This window comes from Schistocerca gregaria, chromosome 1, assembly GCF_023897955.1.
Source record: "Schistocerca gregaria isolate iqSchGreg1 chromosome 1, iqSchGreg1.2, whole genome shotgun sequence".
Taxonomy (NCBI): domain Eukaryota; kingdom Metazoa; phylum Arthropoda; class Insecta; order Orthoptera; family Acrididae; genus Schistocerca; species Schistocerca gregaria.
In genome coordinates, this window is record NC_064920.1 from 411,263,613 (window position 1) to 411,282,371 (window position 18,759).

Consider the following 18,759-nt stretch of genomic DNA (forward strand, 5'->3'; position numbering starts at 1 on the left):
CACTTGTTCTAAGAAAGTAAGGGAAGCCCTCTGGAGGAATTCTAGTAAGCATAGTCGTTTACCAATAGGAGCAGTACTGAAACAGGGGTATCTCCAAAACACACCTGGAGAATTGCTCAGTCGCTAGCAGGGCATTTTTCAAACATACTGCCAATGCAAGTCAGGATCCGGCGTTTCGTCACTACCGTGCGACTGTGGGAGCTGGAATTGGCACTGCCCGAGACTCGTGACACTGCATCCTGCCACGACCAAATCTAGTACTACATGCTTCGACATTTGCCAACGACGTCCAAGGAAATCGTCCTCGAATGTTTTAATCTTATATGGCAGACAGGCAACTTCCGCAGCTCGTGGGGGGAGGCAATTCTGGTACCTCTCCTCAAACCAGGAAATGACACATCTCCCAGTAGTTACAGGAGAATCGCATTAACGAGCTGGAGCGAATGGTTAACCGTCGTCTGGTCTGGTTGTCAGAGACCAGGCAACTCCTTAGCTGCTCTCAGTGTGGATTCCAGAAATTTCGGTCCACTGTCGACAACCTGACCCTGCTAGAGGAGGCTATTCATAGGCCTTTCCTACGTAAAAATCACTTTATTTTTTATCTTATTTGATATCAATAAGATACATGACACCACTTGCAGACACAGTATTCTCGTGCAGCTGCATCCATGATGCTTTCGTAACCACCTCCCTATCTTCATACGGTCTTTCTTGTCTCAGCGGTTTTTTAGGAGTAGAGTTGGTGACTCGCGTCAGACCGAATTGAGCGGGAGAATGATGTCCCTCAGGGCAGTGTTTTCTGAGTGTCACCCTCTTTGTCAGAGCCATAAAAATACCACGTCTGTGGTACGGAGTCCTGTACAGTGCTCCTTATTTGTGGACGATTTTGCTGCTTTCTGTTCCTCCTCCAGTGTTGCGACAGCAAGCCGTCAGTTGTAACTTACAGTGCGGAGGTAAGAGGAGTGGGCTTCAAACATGGGATTTCAGTTGTCTGCAGATACGTGTATGTGTGTGTTCATTTTAATCGTTCTCGTCGTACTTTTTAACTTACCTATGTGGGACACCATCCTACATTTTACAGGCATACTGAGGTTTCTGGACCTCATTTTTGAATCCAAATTGTCGTGGCTGCCACACATGAGAGACGTGAAAGCCAAATCGTTCAAGGCAGCAAACATCATAAATTGCCTTAACCACAGGTCTTCTGAAGTGGACAGGGCGCGCCTGGACTAGGGTACTACAGCTACTGCGGAAGGAGGTGTCTTTCTGCTGGATACTTAGGCATGCGGCACTTGCAGGGAACGAAAGGGCGGATCTAGCAGACAAGGAGGCTTGTCGCGATCCTCAGGTATTTCAGTGTGCCATCCCCCTGCATGCTGTAACATCACTGTTGAGTTCTAGAGTCTTGCGTCGGTGGGGGAATAAGTGGCTCGAAGTGACAGTCAATAAGCTCCGTCTAATAAAGCCCACAACGCTGCCGTGTTGTACCTCCTTCCAGCCACGTCGACGTGACGAGGTCATCCTTACTCGTCATCGCATAGACCACAGTCCTATGACGCATGGGTTCTCGCTCCGCCGAGAGGACTCTACAATGTGTGGTGGTTGTGGCGTACAGTTAACAGCCCGCCACATTTTATTGGGTTATGTTTTATTTTTCGACCAGCGGGCCGCGACAGATTTGCCGACAGATTTTAAGTATGTTCAAACGAAAATGGTTCGAGTTTTAAAATTTTGTAAATTATCCAACATTTTTTCCAAGATCTTAGGGTGATGGGCTTAACGTGTTAACAGGGTAATTGTCTCACCCTTGTTTTCTGTAAGTGATCGGCCAGTTACACTTGGCTGTGCCTTTCTTTTAGCTCCATTGTCGTTTTACTTGTGTTTTAATCTTATGTATGGTTACTTTTACTCTTTCTCCGTTACTTTAGAACACGTAAGAGTGATTGCATGCTCGATTCGAGTGCATGAATGTGGAACAGTTTTAGAGGTTTTAGCCCCTTCCGTTTGTTTTAATGAGTGTAAGTGCGCTGATGACTTAGCCGTTGAGCGATCGTAAACTCCAGACATCATCATCGGTAAACTATAGGAGAGTATTACGGACGAACGCTGCTCCGAAAGCCTTAACAACTTTACGGAAACTGGCTACTTCTGCAGACGTTCTAAACTGATCATTTTTCATAATTGTTTCTCGTTAAATAATCATATAATCTAGACTACCAGGGACACTCACAGATTGAATCCTCTTGTTAAACATCGAGAGTGATAACGGTGTTTTTTTAACATTGTATTCGAATGCAGGTGTGTAAAAGTGTATGTGTCGCACCACCAGTGCGAAGAGATCCGAGGTTACACACACTTTCGTCCCAGGACATTTCTTGTGTCGCTTATCACTTTCACGTCTGGCAGTTATTGTTAATGAGAAAGTATCAAGTTGTATCATGGTTGCCCTCGGAGTCTACATTTAATTGTAGATCCCTGAACTTGGCTGGGTAAGCCAGTTCGAATATCGGAGGGAGGCTATGGCACACCAGCTGCTAAAGTACCGTGTTCAAACTAACTTCCAAGCTGAGGACAATCTTACTTTTACTTGGGTTCATTCGGGCGGAGCAGTCACCAAACATCATTCTACATATCCTAATTTAGGTATCCGTGGTTTCTTCTAGTCAGATCTGGCAAATAGGTTGGGGTTAGATGTTTCAGAAACGAAACGATACTTCGATTCTGACCCTGAGTTTTGCTGAACTGCTCTCGCATTAGTATGTATGAAATGTGAATAGGTACTGGTTTATAATGGATTTGCTAACTGCACAGCGTAATATTATCAAAACAAAGGCAAGTGGTGATGAACTATTTCTTATACTTTGTTGAAGCCCAAACGAAGTTCAGTGTTACTCGCTACATTTAAGTCAGCTACGCTGGTCACTGCTGCCGCATGTAGGCAAGGGGGATAGGCAAGAGTAGCAGCAGGTGGAAGAACGATGCAGACGACCTGCTTACAACACCAGCACTTCCTTACAAACACTGACTGGCCTCGACGCTACGAGCTGCGTCTTCGTGCGCTACGAACGACGGCTCTTATTCAGCCCAAGGCCAGAACATGACTAGTGCACAGAGAATACCAATACTCCAATCAAAGCTCAACTTAATGTCAAACGGCTACACGGCAGACAGACGAGATTACTCTAGCAACTAATAAAACCATATATATATATATATATATATATATATATATATATATATATATATATATATATATATATATTCCTGGAAATGGAAAAAAGAACACATTGACACCGGTGTGTCAGACCCACCATACTTGCTCCGGACACTGCGAGAGGGCTGTACAAGCAATGATCACACGCACGGCACAGCGGACACACCAGCAACCGCGGTGTTGGCCGTCGAATGGCGCTAGCTGCGCAGCATTTGTGCACCGCCGCCGTCAGTGTCAGCCAGTTTGCCGTGGCATACGGAGCTCCATCGCAGTCTTTAACACTGGTAGCAATCCGCGACAGCGTGGACGTGAACCGTATGTGCAGTTGACGGAATTTTAGCGAGGGCGTATAGTGGGCATGCGGGAGGCCGGGTGGACGTACCGCCAAATTGCTCAACACGTGGGGCGTGAGGTCTCCACAGTACATCGATGTTGTCGCCAGTGGTCGGCGGAAGGTGCACGTGCCCGTCGACCTGGGACCGTACCGCAGCGACGCACGGATGCACGCCAAGACCGTAGGATCCTACGCAGTTCCGTAGGGGACCGCACCGCCACTTCCCAGCAAATTAGGGACACTGTTGCTCCTGGGGTATCGGCGAGGCCCATTCGCAACCGTCTTCATGAAGCTGGGCTACGGTCCCGCACACTGTTAGGCCGTCTTCCGCTCACGCCCCAACATCGTGCAGCCCGCCTCCAGTGGTGTCGCGACAGGCGTGAATGGAGGGACGAATGGAGACGTGTCGTCTTCAGCGATGAGAGTCGCTTCTGCCTTGGTGTCAATGATGGTCGTATGCGTGTTTGGCGCCGTGCAGGTGAGCGCCACAATCAGGACTGCTTACGACCGAGGCACACAGGGCCAACACCCGGCATCATGGTGTGGGGAGCGATCTCCTACACTGGCCGTACACCTCTGGTGATCGTCGAGGGGACAATGAATAGTGCACGGTACATCCAAACCGTCATCGAACCCATCGTTCTACCATTCCTAGACCGGCAAGGGAACTTGCTGTTCCAACAGGACAATGCACGTCCGCATGTATCCCGTGCCACCCAACGTGCTCTAGAAGGTGTAAGTCAACTACCCTGGCCAGCAAGATCTCCGGATCTGTCCCCCATTGAGCATGTTTGCTACTGGATGAAGCGTCGTCTCACGCGGTCTGCACGTCCAGCACGAACGCTGGTCCAACTGAGGCGCCAGGTGGAAATGGCATGGCAAGCCGTTCCACAGGACTACATCCAGCATCTCTACGATCGTCTCCATGGGAGAATAGCAGCCTGCATTGCTGCGAAAGGTGGATATACACTGTACTAGTGCCGACATTGTGCATGCTCTGTTGCCTTTGTCTATGTGCCTGTGGTTCTGTCAGGGTGATCATGTGATGTATCTGACCCCAGGAATGTGTCAATAAAGTTTCCCTTTCCTGGGACAATGAATTCACGGTGTTCTTATTTCAATTTCCAGAAGTGTATGTGTGTGTGTGTGTGTGTGTGTGTGTGTGTGAGTGTTGCACATATAGAATATACGAGGTCTATTCAGAAAACAGCTGAACTATATTTTTTAACCTTATTAACAATTAAATAGGTTATTGATCCTTGTCCCCTTCAAACTACTCCCCTCTCCTGTTCACAGCCTTTTACCAGATGTATTTCCAATTTGCGAAACAGTCCACGAAAACTTCATTGTCCTTTAAGGTCTGTGATGAACTTGCTTTGATGTCGTCGATACTCTGAAAACGGTGTCCTTTCAGCATCGATTTTAATTTCGGAGGTAAGAAGAAATCTCAAGGGCCCAGGTCTGTCGACTAAGCAGGTTGCGAAAGGACAGTTATCTGGATTCGGGCACAAAACAGACGAAGTGATAAAGTTCAGAATGCGGCCGCATTGTCGTGGTGCAACAACCATACGTTTTCTTGCCACAATTTTGGTCTCTTTTTGCGGATTTTTTTTTATCTTTGCAAAATGCCTTGATGCTACACACGGTTCCCTGTTACGCCTTACCTGAACGTGTGAGTCATCATTTGAAGTAGGAAGCTTTCCTGGTTGAGGATCAACTTCATTTGACTGACGAACACTTTTAAGCTGTGAAAATCATTTGTGACATTGCTTACGACCCAGAGCATATTGTACGTAAAGTTGTTTCGAAGGCTGAATAGTTTCTGTAAAAGTTTTCCACAGTTTACATCAAAATATGACATTGCGTCGTTGCTCCAGAAAATCTCACATTTCAAAGACTGCCGCTAACACTTGAACGTGTTGCACTCAAATAATAATATCACGGAAACTAAATGAGATATCAATACTCCAAAAACACAGGTTACAGTACAGCCCTTACGCTCGAAGACTGCCGAGTAGTCTACTTCGTAATACATATCACCAGACTGTTGTTGGGAGTTCGTATGTATCATCAGAGACATTTACTTGTTTCTAACACATTCCTAGGACATTTACTGACAACAATAATAAAATTATCTAATTATATGATCGTGGTGGCAGCATGTAAATTTGGATATTGTGTAACTGATAATTGTAGTGTTCTAAATTCAAAGATATCGAAGCGAACACTGAAGGAAGAAACAGAAAAAAGTAGCGATAGCTCTAAAACTGGTGCTCAATGTGAAGAATCTTATTCGAAGCTTTAAACACGTGATAAGACAGAAACGAGACATGAAAATATAGTTCGAGTCGAGGTATTTCGAACACGTACAAAACGTATATGGCAGTCTGTTACAGCACAAATAACGCCAGTGAGCCGTTTGACTACCACGATTTACAATACATCAAACAAAAGTGATGCAATGTGATGTTATTGGTGGTTGCAATGAGCTCCGTAGGAAATAATTGCCAATCTTCTCGCAAAGCTGCCAGTACCTCGGCAAGGGCATGGAGAAAAGGCCTACAAACTTTTCTGAGGCATCACAGAACGTGCCCTGTCGGATTAAATTACCGAACTGCTAAATGTTGAAGAGACAAGCTCTGAATGGTCGAGAATTCTTTGTGTTGTAGGACGAAATCGTTACCTGTTCAGTCGAGATAAGGGTGTACAAAAGCTGCACAGTTCCATGTGGAAAATCGTAATTTGTATCTCCAGATATACTTCCGTATTCACAGAAACTACTTCGGCTGAAGGTGTACTTCATTCACTTTTTATTTACTAGTTTATCTTTATGACATATATTACGTGTGGCTCGGTGACTCAGTGCGTGACAACAGAACCAAAAAGTTCAGGGGTCGATCCCTAGCCCATCCCAGTATTACTCTCTGTCGCTGATCGCTTATTTATCTTGTGGCAATGATTTGTTAATATAGAAAAACTCTCAATTTTTAGTGTAGTTGGGAATCCACGTTAATATTTAGGTCCCCCTATAATTGGTTGGGTAAGCCAGTGCTAAGATCCGATGAAGGGAACGTCATACTTAGAGTTTTAAAACTACCGTAAGCTACCCTAGTCTATCACAAGTAGGCGCAGACTGCGGTAGGTTTGGCCAGTTAAGATCGTAACCTCGTCATCTATCAATACTTGTGTTGCATACCTATCGGGCGTTAAGTCATTTCGACCGCTTTGCGTATGCGGTTAGTTTCTTACTATATTCCCATAGGAAACCGAAGCGAATAATCGTCCAGAAACTGAGTGAGGTTATGTAAAGGGCCGCTTAACCTATGGAACATACATTATTATCCCCATGTCTGTCACTTACAAAATTGGCCGAGCAGTTCTAGGCGCTACAGTCTGGAACCGCGCGACCGCTACGGCCGCAGGTTCGAATCCTGCCTCGAGCATGGATGTGTGTGATGTCCTTAGGTTAGTTAGATTTAACTAGTTCTAAGTTCTAAGTTCTAGGGGACTGATGACCTCAGAAGTTAAGTCCCATAGTGCTCAGAGCCATTTGAACCATTTTTGAACTTACAAATAAACAGTATTCATAGCAAAATAGAAATTGTTAATATTTAATTCAAGTTTTTTTCTAAAATTGTTGATTTGTAACGTGAAAAAAGGGATGATGTAATAAAAAAATACATTTATTATATAGCGCTAGAAAAGACAATTTCTTCAACAAAAAAAGGAAAAAAAACGCAAAACAAAAACATATCAAACATAGCTTCAGTACTTCTTCGAACTTATGTAAAACATGGTTATGTTGTTCATAAACAATCATATCAATAATAACAGAAAACTCTTGTCTTTGATGATGACGAAGAACGTTCTATTGAGTGCAAAAAATAACAACAATAGTATAGATATCAAAACTAGTTCCCTTGGTTACATAGAAGCGCAGCAGTTGCAGAAACATTTAGTTTTTATTACATATCAAATGGAATTTATGTTTTGTAAGGATCTGGAATACACTATCACTGGGCGATGTGCGGTTTTAATTATGTGCAAAGCATACAAACAAACAAACAAGAAACAAAGAGAAGTCGTTGGCTCCTAATTTGTCTGTCACGCATTCATTTATGTTTCTTTCCCTGCCAGTGCTACCAAGGCTACCGATAATCCTACCATTTACTGCGTCATTTATGCAGTTTACGAAAACGACCGTACCTTAGTTTTGGTAGGGCGCTAGTCTAATTACACCACATCCAAGAGGACCGTGCTTAGCGGAAAACTGCAAGTTCAAAACAATCTTCGGGCTTAGGACAAGTTAAAGTCTCCTTAAGCGTTCTGGGTTTCTTGTCATATCAAACACCTTAGAGTGCAGCTGAATATCGGCGCGGTGACAGTGGGTAGTGTAGAAGATAACAGTTGATGTGTAAAGTTCAGCTCAAGTTTAGTGCGTGAGAGCTCGCTACTTGGAAGAAGACCGGAGCTTGCTTATTACCATCACCATCTCTTATCTTCCAGGGTGGAAATGCGACAGTGCCGTCGCCATGAGAGCCACATCAGTTTAGTAAAAAACTCTTGCCGGAACGAAAAGGTCTTTCTTTTATTGGTTGCAAACCTAACTCGGTTAGCACATCCGTGACACTCCCTCCCCTATTTCGCGATAATACAAAACTACATGCTCTTCTTTGTGCTTTTTCGATGACTTTCGTGAGTCGTATCAGATAAGAGACCAATAGCGTGCACAAATATTGCAGATGGTTACTGTCAAGAATAGTATAGGCAGCCTTTTCGTAGACTTGTTGCATCTTCTATGTATTCTGCCAATAAGAACGCAATCTTTGGTTCGCGTCCCCCTCAATTTTCCATGTTTAAATTGGTTTAAATGGCTCTGAGCACTATGGGACTTAACTGCTGTGGTCATCAGCCCCCTATAACTTAGAACTACTTAAACCTAACTAACCTAAGGACATCAACACATCCACGCGCGAGGCAGGAATCGAACCTGTGACCGTAGCGGTCACGCAGCTCCAGACTGTAGCGCCTAGAACCGCACGGCCACTCCGGCCGGCCCCAGACAGGATTCGAACCTGCGACCGTAGCGGTCCCGCAGTTCCTGACTGTAGCGCCTAGAACCGCTCGGCCACTTCGGGCGGCAATTTTCTTTATGATAGTTTCATTTTAAGTTGTTCGTAATTAGAATCCATGGATATTTAACTGAATCGTCAACCGTTGTATTTGAGCGATTAAACGTGTTATCGAAATTTATCGGAATTTGTGTAGTATTGTGTAGTGTTGTTTGAGATCAGTTGCCACTTTTTGCACCACGCAGATATCTTGCATAAATCATTTGACAGTCCGATTTGATCTTCTGATGATATAACTAGATAGTAAACGACAGCGTCATCTGCAAGCAATCTAAGAGAGCTGCTCAGATTGTCTCCTAAATCGATTATGAATATTAAGAACAGTAGAGGGCCCAAATAGTTCGTTGAGGAACCTCAGATATTACTACGGTTTCATTGCATGGCTCCCCGTTATTTACCGCGAACTGTGGTCATTTTGACAGGGAATCGTGAATCTAGTCGCACAACTGAAACGTTATACCATAGGCACGCAATGATTTGAAGCCGCCTGTAAAAAAAAGGCGTCAAAAATCTTCTTGAAATCTAGAAATATGGAGTGAACTTCAGAACCCCAGTCAATAGCACTAACTGCTTCAGACTAAAACAGTGTGTCGTACCGGGACATGAACACAATTTCGCAGGAGAACTTCTGTGAAATTCTGAAGGTAGGAGAGAGGTATTGGGGGAAGAGTAAAACTGTGAGGAGGGTCGTGAGCTGTGCTTGGAGAGCTCAGTTGGTGGAGCACTTACAAGCGAAAGGAAAAGGTCTCAGGTTCAAGTCTCGGCTCGATACATAGTTTTAATCTGTGGGGAAGTTTCAAATCAGCGCACACACTCCGCTGTAGAGTGACAGTTGATCCTGAGAATAAGAAATTGAATATCCGTTTCCGAGCAACACTGCCTTATTTCAGAGGACGTATTTTATCTGTATTAGGGCTTTTTCATATTCCACGTTCCATTCATGTTTTATGTGCGGAAAGAATGATTATTAAAATATCTGTGTGCGCTCTATAATTGGTCTTGACCTCGCGATACCTACAGGAGCGATAAGAAGGGGGTTATAGAATACTCATAGATTCATAATTTAAATGTGGTTCAAACCTTGGAAGTGGTTTCTCTTTAGACTTTGCGTTTATCTTCAACCGTATGCCAGTTCAGTTTCTTCCACTTCTCCGTGACACCTTCCCATGGTTCGAATAAACCTTTGACTGTTCGTTTTGCCCTTCTCTAAATTCGTTTAATATTACCTGTTAGTCTTGTTTGGTAAGGGTCCCATACGTCTGAGCATTGGTCTAGGATGCGTCAAACGAGTATTTTGTAAGCAATCTACTTTGTAGTGTGACTGCATTTCCCTACTACTGTACGAAAGAACCACAGCCTGTCACCTCCTTTAACTACGACTGAGCCTGTGTGATCGTACTTAATTGTAGATAACTGCATCATCTGCGAAAAGTGTGAGGTTACAATTAATATTCAACATGGGCAGCAAGGTTCTCAACACATTTCGCTAGTGCACACCTGAAGGTCTCCCACATCTGTGGATGACTCTGCACCCAAGATAACAATCCAGTCTCAAATTTCCTTTGATACCCCATATGATCGTACTTTCGATTATAATGGTCCTCTACCATCTGCATAATATCAGTCCACCTCCGTAGCTGACTGGCATTAACACCGCCCTCCGCAAAGATTAACCACCAGTGTTAACACTGAGAGGTATTAACACTGGTGGTTAAATCTTTGCCGAGAGCAGCGTCGAGGAAATTTAACAAAATCTTTTTTTACATAACTGTTTTAAATCAGGCTATGCAATGCGCACCAAAATGGCATTTCAGCATGTGACAGAAACTGCTGTGGAATGCCTTGTCCTTGCATAAGGAACCTGGAATAGACAATGAAGAACGAACGGCAAGTGATAAAATGCAGTTTCAAGATTAGTGGAAGTATAGACCAAGACTACAGGAAAAGTCCACAAGCACATATTATGGCACGTATGTCACAGAAGTAAATGTTACAGAAGCTAAATCAGGCCTTTGGACGTATGACAAAATATTGCAGTGCAGTGGAAATGAGTTCACAATGGCTACTCACAAGACAGCTGTGGATTACATAAAGAAAAAAATGGTTCAAATGGCTCTGAGCACTATGGGACTAAACTTCTGAGGTCATCAGTCCCCTAGAACTTAGAACTACTTAAACCTAACTAAACTAACGACATCACACACATGCATGCCCAAGGCAGGATTCGAACCTGCGACCGTAGCGGTCCAAGTACTGAATTTACTTGTTGCAAGGAAGGGTGTGACATCTATTTGATTGAATTACTTCATCAGACTGTCCAAGCCAGTTGTAACGTAGTTATCATTTAGTGTACCTGCGTTCACTTTGTCGATGATCTTAATTTAATACGTTTGTGTTAAAGTGCAAATGTGAAATGAAGTCTTTCGACGCCAACGACTGCTGGCAAGGAGGGAAGGAGCAAAGTATGCAAATAAACACCTTAAGTAACTTGGAAAAAAATGGTTCAAATGGCTCTGAGCACTATGGGACTTAACATTTAAGGTCATCAGTGCCATAGACTTAGACCTACTTACACCTAACTGACATAAGGCCATCACACACATCCATTCCCGAGACAGGATTCGAACCTGCGACCGTAGCAGTCGCGCGGTTCCAGATTGTAGCGCCTAGAACCGATCGACCACCTTACAGACCAGCTTTATAAACAAAACGATGTTTTCAACCTAAAACTACCAAAAATGTACAGATGTATGTATCCAATTTCAGACCACGGAAGATGTTTTATAAATAAAAGTTTAGCGCCTCTGGTGTAATTGTTTTTAATTAAATTGCAGTCAGCTCAAGACGGATAACCTATAGTGAGAGATCATAATTTATTTTTCCTGTAACTTGATGGCTCATAATAGGCTGGTTAACTTATGACTACATGCACAGCATGCCAAATATTTTATGATTTTTGTTTTGCAACTTGCCAAGCTATTAAAACTGGAATTCACCTTGCCATATAATTCTACAAAAGTAAAGGCTCTTGCAACAAGTCCCAGTATTCCAGTAAAATAGGTTATTAGAAAAATATTTACTTTTAGATTTAACAGTTTGTTTCTTGTTTGGCGGATTTTGCTTGTTATACACACAAATTTTCTCTCATATCAAAAGTAATGTAAGTAAGCAGTGGTTCCAGGTCACGAAATCTGACAACGGGCACGAAAGCGCCGCACCGCATCCAGTGACGCCATTAGCGAGGGCTGGGGGGTGGGGGGGGGGGGGGGGGGGGGGGGAGCGGATGATGGCACGGCGATCGATCTGTGCCAGTGTAGGGAGTTCACGTTTTTACCCTCTGTGTAATACTGACGCTAAGGATTTAGAAAATCCGGCATCTGTGAAGAACATTCGGATCATTGACAATGGATGAAGCCAAATTGGAGGGAAGTGTTGTTGCCGTCGAGTGCTGAATGAGCGGAGCGCGCGGCTGTCCGTACCTGCGGTGAGGCAGAAGGCTATGCTCACGTATCCCAAACTGATCTGGACGGCTGCGAGCAGCGCGTAGGCGACGAAGAGTGCGGCCACGTAGCACATGAGCGCAGTGCCCACCCGGTTCCGGAGCTCCTCGAAGAGCGCGTACACGACGAACGTGGCGGCCAGGAAGGGTAGCGACAGCACCGTGCCCGCCGGGTAGAAGAAGAGCGCGTCCTTCTCCTCCAGAGGGCACTCCGACTCGGGGAAGCACAGGTAAAGTGTCAGGTTGCCGCCCACCGTCTCGTCCAAGCAGTAGTCGCTCGCCGGCACCATGAACGACTCGAACGTCAGCGTGCCGTTGTCTAGCATCTCGAACGCGTCGTCGACTTCGTACCGGTTGCAAGGGCACGCCGTGCCGTACAGGACGAACATCTCCCGCAGCGGTGCCTGCGTCTTGTCGGCTATCAGGGACAGCAGCGTCTCGACAGTGCCTGGGACGCGCTCCTTATCGTCGACGACTTCCGTATTATTCTCAGAGAGTTCCGTCGAAATGTTCGCAAGAGATTCTTTCAGTTCGTCGACAAGTTCGCCGACTCCTGCACTGTCTGCGGTCGGGTAAACATTGTCCAGTTCAGTCGACAGCGCCCTCACGGCTTCTCGCAGTCGCACAGTCGACAGCTGCCCGTCGGCTGTCGTGGAGAGTAGTGCGCAGTCGTCGCTGGAGAGGCGCCTCTTACCAGAATCGACATTGGGAGCGGCCGGAAGACACTTTAGTAATGCGCTCGAAAGGTTCCTGATCACTTCATCTGTTCGGACACCTCCCGAGCTATCCAGTGGCGTGGTAAGATTGCCGCCAGAACTGTTCTGCAATCGCTCCAGGAGTGAAACCAGTTTCGGAACGAACGCATCCAGTCTGGCCAGATGTTTGTCGGAAGACTGAGGATCCCGAACGGGCGTCAGAGGGAGGCGGCTGGATGTGGAGTTGCCCGATACTGGGACGCAGTCGCCCCATATGTCAGAGACGTAGCCCGCGGGGCAGCACTTGCGAATGCACCCGCGCTGCAGGCAGGGGCACGCTCTGGAGCCGTCGCTCCACAGCTGCGCCTCGAACGACGATCCGTCGGGCATTGTGAGTGTGCGGTTGGCGGCGCGCACTGGCGCAGACAGCCCGGCTGGGCACGGCTGGTCGGCTGCGGCGGCGGCGGCGGTAGTCGCGAGCGCCAGCAAGAAAGCGACCTGTAGCCGCAGCGCCATGGCCGCGGTGAGGAGTCGAGACGCACTGACCAGGCGGCTGAGGCGCACCGCTCTCTGGGTCCCGGCGCTGCTCCCACCTCCAGCCACCCGGCAGTCCACTTCCCGTCCCGCCGTGATTGCCGAGAAGCCACCTATTTATCGTAGCCGACTCATGACTGCTGCCGCTGTTGCAAATCGCGCAAGGCGGCAGCTGCTGCGATTTTGCAGGTGTTAAAGGTCGGTCCGTCACTGACACGCTGGTTTGTCCGTTACCAATCATTACGTTCGCATGACGGAGAGCCGACGCGCGTTTTCGAATCGCGCGTTTAAACAGCTAACATTCGAATTAAAGCCATTCACATGAGCGCTCGAAGTCTTTAGACGCAGACAAGCCAACACGAAAAACGCGCATTGACGCGCTGATAGAAAGTACACTGAGGTTACAACAGTCATGGGATAGGTATACGCAGCCGGCCGTGGTGGCTGAGCGGTTCTAGGCGCTAAAGTCTGGAACCGCGGGACCGCTACAGTCGCAGGTTCGAATCCTGCCTCGGGCATGGATGTGTGTGAGGTCCTTAGATTAGTGAGGTTTAACTAGTTCTAAGTTCTAGAGGACTGATGACCTCAGATGTTACGTCCCATAGTTGGTTTTTTGGGGGAATAGACCAATCAGCGAGGTTATCGGTCTTATAGGATTAGGGAAGGATGGGGAAGGAAGTCGGTCGTGCCCTTTCAAAGGAACCATCCCGGTATTTGCCTGGAGCGATAAAGGGAAATCACGGAAAACCTAAATCAGGATGGCCGGACGCGGGATTGAACCGTCGTCCTCCCGGATGCAGGTGCCCTTTCAAAGGAACCATCCCGGTATTTGCCTGGAGCGATAAAGGGAAATCACGGAAAACCTAAATCAGGATGGCCGGACGCGGGATTGAACCGTCGTCCTCCCGGATGCAGGTCCAGTGTGCTAAGCACTGCGCCACCTCGCTTGGTCGTCCCATAGTGCTCAGAGTCATTTGAACCATTTTTTGATCGCGACAGGCACATATACAGATGGCGGTAGAACCGCGTACACAAGGTACAAAACGGCAAGGCATTGGCGGAGCTGTCATTTGACGGCAATTAACAGATTTTGAACGTGAAATGTTAGCTAGAGCTAGAAGCATGGAACATTGCATTTCGGAAATCGTTAGGAATTTCAGTATTCCGAGATCCACAGTGTCAAGAGCGTGGCGAGAACACAAAAATTCAGGCGTTACCTCTCACAACGGAAACGCAGTGGTCTCTTTGTCCGGTGACCATTACCTTGTGTTCCGACGACAACGACACATCAGCGGCACCGTTTGCGATGGTGACAAGAGCAAATGGACCGCACCAGCGAGGAGTGGGATCGCATGCTCTTCTCGGAGAAGCAGATTCAGTCTCAGGAGTGATTTCGATCTTACCCTCATATGGCGAGAGTTGGAACACGTAACGCAACCAGGAACATTGTCGAACCCGTTAGTTTTCCTGGCTCAGATGTTATAGAGTGGGGAGGCATAATGTTGCGTGGGCGTACTGACCTTCAACTTTTGTAACACAGTACGCTCACTGGGCAACGTTATTTTGGCACTGTACTCCTTCCAGATATGCGCCTTATCAGGGGTGCATTCGGCCCTGCCTGCGCGACCTCATCGAACTGCCTTGAAACGAGAGGGTATTCAGCAAATGGACCGGCCTGCGCCTTCCCCCACTCAAATGCCATTGAGTATTTGTGGAGAGGCGCATAGAAGCACATCCACATGCACCGACCACTAACTGGCAGATGCCAACTGCCCTGGTGGCGGTATGGAACGCCCACCTCAAGAACTCCTCACCAACCTTGTGATCAGTGTTGGAGTACGTTGCAGATCATGCACTGCCGCCCGTGACGATCACACACCGCATTAAGAACCACACTTCGTTTCAGCAGCTACCTGCCGTCATAAGGAGAAAATACAATGCGTTCGTCGTGATCATGAGTTACTAGGCCTACATTATTTTCGAATCTGAGACGTGGACTGCTAGGACAGCGACACGATCATTCGAAAAGTACGAAAATACAATTTATCTTCATGATAAAATGATTAAATTACACGGAAAGAGCGACAAGCGGATAATAAATATTCTGCAGTATAATAATAATAATGTCGTGTGACTAGGGCCTCCCGTCGGGTAGACCGTTCGCCTGGTGCAAGTCTTTCGGCTGACGCCACTTCGGCGACTTGCGCGTCGATGGGGATGAAATGATGATGATTAGGACAACACAACACCCAGTCCCTGAGTGGAGAAAATCTCCGAACCCGGGCCATTAGGATTGACATTCCGTCCCGCTGACTACTCAGCTACCGTGGGCGGACTTCTGCAGTATACGAAAGATTGTTTCGATTTTCGTTCAGCGTGTTCCGTAGGAACACTTTGTATCCATTTGTTTATCGCTACTTTAACACAGTATAACCTATTTATTTGTTGCAGTGACGTCAGCTGTGAGTAGTTAGCGGGGCAACTCATTAAAAAAGATGGATTTCCGTGCAATGAATTTCCACTTATAATTATTAGAAGCTATACGAAGAAGACGTTGTCACTGCACATTTGCGCGACACTAAATTTCTCAGGTTAGATTAGATTAAGTTCATTGCTCATTCCAAATACTCAGTAGGGAAGAACGCGTCAAAAAAGGCAAATACAGAATGCATGTTTGAAAAAGAATTAATATGTATAGGATAATGTTAATTATACAGACTCATTCCTAAATAACTCTCATGGATGCCGAACAAATAAAAAGAGAAACTATTTTCATTTGCAAACTAATACAATATAGAAGCAGTTGGCTGTCAGTAAATGCTCAAGGCCCCTCTGGAAAAGTAGTTTGTGAATAACTACCGGTAAATTTTGTGGTTGCCGACAAATGACGGAAAAATGTGTGCTTCTAAGTAACTGGCACCTTTTCGGGAGGAAAGGAAGTGCCCTTGAGTCTTTATCTAAACTTATATTATCCATAATATTTATTTTTTAACTGAGCCGACGGTTACAAAAATGACTATATTAGCTATGAGAAATTTTATTACGGAATAAATTACCAGACATTCTGAGGAACCTTGTTACGACAGCCGGTTCTTTGAACAATAGACTTCCGCAGGACGTTCTTCTGGGTACACCGTGGAAACTCACTCCTGTGGCCGTAACCTATTTAATATATCGTGCGTGCTGCCTGTGGGGAATGTGGTCAACCTGAGACGCTGGGAAGGCGTGATAGCCTTCAGAGCAGGAAGGAGCGGGGAGGGGAAGAGCCGAGGGGAGTGCAGCAGGGAACAGGTTTCGACGAGACATCTCTCGCCTGCAGAGCACCACAGTCAAATAATATTATCCTAGAAAGGCGATTACACACATCAGACTTTCTTGACGGGTGGCTGTCGGATAGCGGTTTTTGTATTTGCACCTAAAAAGACAACTGAGCTCTAATTATCAAGTACTTTATTGTGTTTAAATGCGAACATTTTAGTTTAGGCTTTACCGTGACTGTTATTGACATTAAATGAAACAACAAGTTTACTGTTCATCTACATCTATATCTACATTTATACTCCGAAAGCCACCCGTAGGTGTGTGGCGGAGGGCACTTTACGTGCCACTGTCATTACCTCCCTTTCCTGTTTCACTCGCGTATGGTTCGCGGGAAGAACGACTGCCGGAAGGCCTCTGTGCGGGCTCGAATCTCTGTTTTACCAGTCACTGTTTATTTATCTCCACGACGAGTTTCGAAGGTTTAAATCTCCATCATCAGGTGGATTTACGTTCGTTACTGTGACGTGTTTGTGTGCGTGTGTTGTGTAACGATTTTTTTTGTTCCTTCCACTGTCGTTCAAATGTTCAAATGTGTGTAAATTCGTAAGGGACCAAACTGCTGAGATCAGTCCCTAGATTTACACTCTCCTTAAACTAACTTATGCTGAGAACAATACACATACCGATGACCGAGGGAGGACTCGAACCTCCGGCGGGAGGGGCCTCCACTGTCGTAACACATCATATGTATGCTGTCATGTTTTGTACATATTTTGTAAACAAATACATACTTGTTTACAAAATGACAGTGAAAGGAACCTGCGACCACTGTAGACATTGCCATAAGTTCCTTAAAAAATCGTAGTACAACACACAGACACACACACACGTATATACACACACACACATGTACACACACACACACACACACACACACATATACACATGCCATATTAACAAAGGTAAATTCGCGTAATAATGGAGGTTTAAATCTTTCAAACGTGGAGATGAATAAAAAGTGACTGGTAACAATGAACTTGTTGTTTCATATAATTTTATTATGTATTTAGTCTACCACGACGGTAGTTCTAAAAGTGGGAGATAAATGAAGACGAGATAGATGGAAAAAAGTGAAGACTTCATATATGAAATTCGCTGAGAAAGCCTGACGCGCATAAAACTGTTTATTATTTCAAAAATAATCCACGTTACTGTTGACACGTTTACCTCACTGTGAGACAAGATGGTCAGTGCCTTCATGGAAAAATGTTTGCGTTCACCAACGAAATCATTATTGTATCCAGACGTACACCTCTTCGTCCGAAGAAAATCGATGGCCACGTATGTGTTTCTTCACGGCTCCAAAAAGATGAAAATCGCAAGGGGAGATATCGGGACCGTATGGAGGATGAGTAAAAGCTTCCCAGCGAAACATCTGCAAGGCACTCGAAAGAAACTTGGCTACATGTGGTGGCCCCACATGTTTCGGCCAAGCTGTAGGAGCTCCACTGTGAAACCCTGATACATCTTCCATTCAGTCCAGGTCCCTCCCCATGCTAGTTACAAAATTTTTAGAGCCCTGAGGAAAGATATTCGTGGTCGTTGATTTGCTTCGGACGAAGAGGTGCAAACCTGGTTGCTATTATTGCTCTATAGACAACCGCAAACATTTTTCCATGAAGGCGTTGGCGGTCTTGTCTCCCAGTGTAAGAAATGTGTTATGTTTGAAATAATAAATGGTTCATTTCTTTTTTTTTACGCTGTCTCGTTTTCATTTGACTGTCTTTTGCAGCCGACCGGGGTGGCCGAGCGGTTATAGGCGCTACAACCTGGAACCGCGCGACCACTACGGTCGCAGGTTCGAATCCTGCCTCGGTCAAGGATGTGAGTGATGTCCTTAGGTTAGTTAGGTTTAAGTAGTTCTAAGTTCTAGGGGGCTGATGACCACAGCAATTAAGTCCCATAGTGCTCAGAGCCATTTAAACCAATTTAAACATAGAAAATTGAGGGGGACGCGAACCAAAGATTGCGTTCTTATTGGCAGAACACATAGAAGATGCAACAAGTCTACGAAAAGGTTGTCTATACTA

The 18,759-nt window shown here is 45.7% G+C and overlaps 1 protein-coding gene across 6 annotated transcripts in view; it reads right to left on the reverse strand.

Moving 5' to 3' along the window:
• LOC126349825 (G-protein coupled receptor Mth2-like) overlaps positions 1–18,759 on the reverse strand; it is a 583,470-nt gene that overhangs the window by 66,080 nt on the left and 498,631 nt on the right. The window contains exon 1 of one of the 6 annotated variants that reach the window (XM_050002461.1): positions 12,160–13,440. The exons of the other annotated variants lie outside the window; for them this stretch is intronic. Within the exon in view, the coding sequence (XP_049858418.1) occupies positions 12,160–13,390 (1,231 nt within the window). The 5' untranslated portion in view covers positions 13,391–13,440. Of the gene's footprint in view, positions 1–12,159; positions 13,441–18,759 lie in introns of those variants that run through there. 6 annotated transcript variants of the gene reach the window in all.